The 6000-nt window shown below is 40.6% G+C and overlaps 1 protein-coding gene across 2 annotated transcripts in view; it reads left to right on the plus strand.

Annotated features, from left to right (window-relative positions):
* LOC138663046 (oocyte zinc finger protein XlCOF22-like) overlaps positions 1-3094 on the plus strand; it is a 60811-nt gene extending 57717 nt beyond the window's left edge. The window contains exon 7 of one of the 2 annotated variants that reach the window (XM_069749103.1): positions 1082-3094. In XM_069749103.1, coding sequence (XP_069605204.1) covers positions 1082-2106 — 1025 coding nt within the window. In that variant the 3' untranslated portion in view covers positions 2107-3094. The remainder of the gene's footprint in view (positions 1-1081) is intronic. The other variant, XM_069749104.1, reaches the window with a different exon arrangement.
* Positions 3095-6000: the final 2906 nt, after the last annotated feature.

The following is a 6000-nucleotide window of genomic DNA, read 5'->3' on the forward strand; positions in this document are numbered from 1 at the left end:
GAATCCACATCCACTTTCTGGATGTCAAAATTAAGCATTTGCCATTTTATTACCCAGCACATAGTGCCCAGATTGTGCTTCAGGAGACACACACCGCAGAGTAAGTGAATTCTTCTCACTATAATTTTGCTAAATACAGGGATCCTAAATGTTGTTTGGGCACACTGCAAGACTCAGAAGTGAGAGCGGATTTTGCTGGATTGATTTATAGAAACTTTCAACAGCCTTTGAGCCACTAATAGTGTGGGAACCTGTTTTTCAAAGCTAGCAAAAGTGTGAGATGGGTCACACCTATACAATACCCTCAGGCATATCAGTAGAATATAGCACGGAGAGTCTCCCAATAACTAAAATGTAACTTTTAATCACTAAGATAAAATGGACAAACTAACATGACAAAATTAACACATATGAATAAGGTGCTCGTGCAAACCAGTGCTCAAGATAAAAATTGGTTTGATCTCACCAATGGGAACAGACAAATGTCCACAGCAGATTCCTCCATGTGTTAATTTTGTCATGCTAGCTTGTCCATTTTATCTTAGTGATTAAAAGTTACGTTTTAATTATTGGGAGACTCTCCGTGCTATATTCTATCCTCTGTTTATCCATTGACAGATGATGGACCTGAGTGGGGACTTGTTTTTTTGTGAGATGAGAATTGGTATTATTTTTGCCTACATAACATTGATTGATTCTTTTTATTCAATATTTGGGAGGCAGAATGAACAAACAGTTGAACACCACACACTACTGGTTCATCCAACAAGGTTTTCTTTTTTCTATTCTACTTTTCTAACCCAGCTCTTGCGCCGGCACTCCAGAGCGGAGCGTACGGCTCCATGTGTTGCTGTGTGGCTGCACGCTCCACTCCGGAGTGCCGGCGCCAGAGCTGGGTTTTCACCTGCGAGACTCGGACGTATCTCGCGTATGTGTGATCCCGGCCTTAGACTGTGAACAGTTATTGTTTGGTAAATAATTAAAGTTGCTTGCCATTTTTATGGATGGTTTAAGTTGAAATGTTCAAAAATATAAAACTCAAGGATATTTTATTAAAAAAATGTTTTTTTTTTTATCTTAGCAGATGACTGTACCAGGAGATCAGAGGGACAGTTGACATCTTCAATTTTTAAATCTGATAATCTTGAGATCCTGCAAGATACAACTGAAGGGAATGCCATTACTCCAGATATATCGTCATCCATTCACAGCAAAGATCTGTCATCTGGTCCTATGAAACAGGTCCCATCTTCTGATTCATTGCTAACTACTAAGGAAAATCAAAGTCATAAACGCGGCGGCATTAAAAGACAATCTGCTTCTACAGCAAATAAGTTATTTTCCTGTTCAGAATGTGGGAAATGTTTTATCCATAAATCAGGTTTGGTTAGGCACCATATAACTCACACAGGGGAGAAGCCTTTTTCCTGCTCAGAATGTGGGAAATATTTTAACCAGAAAGGGAATCTTGCTGAACACAAAAGAACTCACACAGGGGAGAAGCCATATTCATGTTCAGAATGTGGGAAATATTTTGCATTTAAAACAACTCGTGATAGCCATCAAAGAACCCACACAGGGGAGAAGCCTTTTTCCTGTTCAGACTGTGGGAAATGTTTTACACGTAAATCACTACTTTTTACTCACCATAGAACTCACACAGGGGAGAAGCCTTTTTCCTGTTCAGAATGTGGGAAATGTTTTAACCAGAAATGTCATGTTGTTAGTCACCAGAGAACTCACACAGGGGAGAAGCCTTTTTCCTGTTCAGAATGTGAGAAATGTTTTAACCTGAAATCAGATTTGGTTAGGCACCATAGAACGCACACAAGGGAGAAACCTTTTTCCTGTTCAGAATGTGGGAAATGTTTTAACCTGAAATCAGATTTGGTTAGGCACCATAGAACTCACACAGGGGAGAAGCCTTTTTCCTGTTCAGAATGTGGGAAATGTTTTAACCTGAAATCAGATTTGGTTATTCACCATAGAACTCACACAGGGGAGAAGCCTTTTTCCTGTTCAGAATGTGGGATATGTTTTAACAGGAATGCACTTCTTGTTAGGCATCAGAGCAGTCACACAGAGAAGCCTTTTTCATTTTCTTAATGTGGGAAATACTTTACTTGGAAATCAACTGTTAATAAACATCAGAGACATCACATAGGGGAGAAGCCTTTTTTATGTTCATAATGTTGGCATAGTTTTAACCAAAATTGAATCTTCTTAAATGGGTTGTCTCTTGTCATTCCTCATGTTTGCTGACAAAAGGATAAAACTACACTTTTTTAATTCCAAATGTAAAACTATACCCATAATTTACCCACTAAAGGTTAGTCAGTAGGTGACTAATAGAAAAAACATGTACCCCACATTTCATTATATAGGGTGAGGTGACGTATACACACTGACTCTTCAAGCCTCTCATTTCTACGGGTTTCAGCGTCCTCACCAAAGGCGACACATCAGGAGACTATTTAATATTGACCTATATTTAAGGAATACTAGATAAAAAACCATGTATCATGTTATCCGAAACAGTCAGAAAACCAGCCACATATTGGCAGATCCCAGACCTCAAACTATATACTTCATAAGTTTATAATTATAAGCCACTCCAGTGTCAGGAATAGATAGTATGTGGAAAATACAGTATAATTCTTGTGTTTTTCTCCTATAGTGACTGCCCTAGTTTGGTATTGTAACGGCTGTTAATTAGTAGTGCAGACAAAGTGTCCTAGGCTAAACTCCGTTTTCAGATGGCCCAATATGTACCACTCAGGGAAAACTTGCCTGCTCCAAAGATCAATAGCAGCTTCTAATGGTCATGCTGTCAAGGAATGAGTGCAATATGGTTATAAAGACTAGGGATATGTGCAACCATAATGTATGGAGGATCTGTGCCATTATTTAGTATGAAAATGTCATGGAGTGGCTGGCCCAGTGTGACACGACCCAGCAACATACAGCATTGTATCTTAATTAACCAGAAAACTATTTTTAGCAAATGAAGAATAATAGAATGCTATCTGTATGTTGGTTTTCAAATTTAAGTGTTGATTTCTGGTTGGTCAATAAAACAGACTTTTGTTAGTGTAAGCCTGGAATATTGACTTTTATTGTGGCTTATCCTTGATCACTAGTGATGTTTGCTGTTAAGGTACCGTCACACTAGACGATATCGCTAGCGATCCGTGACGTTGCAGCGTCCTGGCTAGCGAGATCGTCCAGTGTGACAGGCAGCAGCGATCAGAATCCTGCTGTGATATCGCTGGTCGGGGAAGAAAGTCCAGAACTTTGTTTCGTCGCTGTATCTCCCGCTGACATTGCTGAATCGGCGTGTGTGACGCCGATTCAGCGATGTCTTCGCTGGTAACCAGGGTAAACATCGGGTTACTAAGCGCAGGGCCGCGCTTAGTAACCCGATGTTTACCCTGGTTACTATCGTTAAAGTAAAAAAACCAAACGCTTCATACTTACTTTCCGCTGTCTGTCCTTGGCGCTGTGCTTCTCTGCTCTGGCTGTGAGCGCCGGGCAGCCGGAAAGCAGAGCGGTGACGTCACCGCTGTGCTTTCCGGCCGCTGTTCTTACACAGGGCAGAGAAGCAGAGCGCCGAGGACAGACAGCGGTAGGTAAGTATGTAGTGGTTTTTTTTTTACTTTTAGGATGGTAACCAGGGTAAACATTGGATTACTAAGCACGGCCCTGCGCTTAGTAACACGATGTTTACCCTGGTTACCGGCATCGTTGGTCGCTGGAGAGCGGTCTGTGTGACAGCTCTCCAGCGACCAAACAGCGACGCTGCAGCGATCCGGATCGTTGTCGGTATCGCTGCAGCGTCGCTTAGTGTGACGGTACCTTTATGTTAATTATGCATTGTTTTATTGAGCCAGTTTGTTGACTTCTAAAGCAGAGAGGGAAAAGCTAAACAGAGAGGTTAAATAATCAAGTAATGCTATTTGATCTTGTCTGCTTTCTTACCCTTTATGTAAATACTGAATGAGGGCCACTTGTTAAGTCTAAAAATAGGTTACATGCCTCTGTATAAAGATACTGAGAGAAACAGCCAGAGAGATACTGCCAAGACATCCATATATCTCAAAAGGACCAGAGAAAGGACAGCAGCCATTTTACATCATGGCTCCATTACGAGGGACACGGAACTATCATTCTATAGGTAACAACCTATGGGTTTTCAGCCTCAGTTGGAAGAATACAGATCTGTTCCATAGACCATCACTGAACCATGGATACATTTGGAGAAGCCAGGTTGTGATCCTCAGATCAACTGGCCTTGTACATTGTATGGACTTGGTGGACTGTCATTTTCCTACACTTGTTGTTACCTCCTCTGTGTGCGTGCTGTTGTGAATTCTGCTCTTGGGTTCCCTCCAGTGGTTGTAGGTGGGAATGCAGTTGTCTCTGAGTCGCAGTCCTGGACAGGTGTATCTGCTGATTACAATTCTGACTGAGATATTTAAGTGTGCAGGATTCATTAGCCCTTGCCAGTTGTCAATGTTCCTTGTGAAGTGTTGGATCACTTTCTGGCTTCTCCTGCTTAGCTGCCAAATTCAGCAAAGATAAGTGTTTGTTTTTTTGTATTTGTGGCACACTGCTGTGTGCTTGTTTTTGTTTGTATTCCTGCTCTGATTATAGGATTCACTGGAGTTGCAGATATACGCTCCTACATCTTTAGTTAGATGTAGGAAGTTTTTGTATATTCTGCTGTGGATATTTTTGAAGGGTTTTAACCCCTTAGTGACGGAGCCAAATTTTTAAAATCTGACCAGTGTCACTTTATGTGGTAATGACTCTGGAACGCTTCAACAAATCCCAGTGATTTTGAGAAAGTTTTTTCGTGACACATTATACTTTATGATAATGGTAAATTTAGGTCGATATGTTTTGTGTTTATTTATAAAAAAATATCAAACATTTGAGAAAAATGTTAAAAAATTTGCAATTTTCAAACTTTGAATGAATATGCCTTTAATCCAGATGGCCATACCACAGCAAACCATTAATAAATAATATTTCCCTCATGTCTGCTTTACATCAGCACCACTTGTAAAATGTTATTTTATTTTGTTAGCATTTTAGGAGGATTAAAAATGTAGCAGCGATTTTTAATTTTTTCAAGAAAATTTACAAAATGTATTTTTTTAGGGACTTATCCATGTTTGAAGTGCCCTTAGGGGTCTCATATATTGGGAAACCCCCAAACGTGATACCATTTTAAAAACAGCACCCCCAGACATATTGAAAACTGCAGTCAGGTAGTTTATTAACCCTTCAGGTGCTTTTCAGGAATTAATGCAAAGTGGTATGACAAAAATGAAAATGTGTATTTTTACCACCTAAATGTCTCTAACTTCTGAGCAGATTAGGTCATGAATTGCCATGGCAAACATTAGGACCACACAATCATGATCGGAGGGCACCAATTTGGTTAAATAGGAAGCCCCCACACTCTGTTAACCATTTACAATGATGTAGTCACTATTGACAGCAGCATCTAAGGGGTTAAACAGAGTTGGATGGGGCAAACAGTGATCATGGCTGATACAGAAAGCTGTCAGCTATAGTGGACAGCTGACAGCTACTGGATTGTCACCTGTATGGGGAGGCTATTCTCTTATATCTCAGGTCAGTTAAAAGACGTATTGGCTGTCATTAAGGGGTTAATACTGACCGCACAGAACTCTGTCCTATCCTGTCCTATCTAGCTAGAGTGGCCTCCTGTGCTAAATCCTGTTTTTCTGCCTGTGTATGTTTTTTCCTCTCTTTGTGGGTGGCTGTCTATCCTTTGGGGATCTGCTCTGAGGTAAGATAGTATTCCTATTTCCATCTTTATGGGTATTTAGTCCTCCGGCTGTGACAAGGTGTCTAGGATTGTTAGGTACACTCCACGGCTACTTCTAGTTGCGGTGTTAAGTTCAGGATTGCGGTCAGTATAGTGACCACCTACTCCAGTGAAAGTTCTCATGCTGCTCTAAGGTCACC

The sequence above is a fragment of the Ranitomeya imitator genome, chromosome 2, assembly GCF_032444005.1.
Source record: "Ranitomeya imitator isolate aRanImi1 chromosome 2, aRanImi1.pri, whole genome shotgun sequence".
Taxonomy (NCBI): Eukaryota; Metazoa; Chordata; class Amphibia; order Anura; family Dendrobatidae; genus Ranitomeya; species Ranitomeya imitator.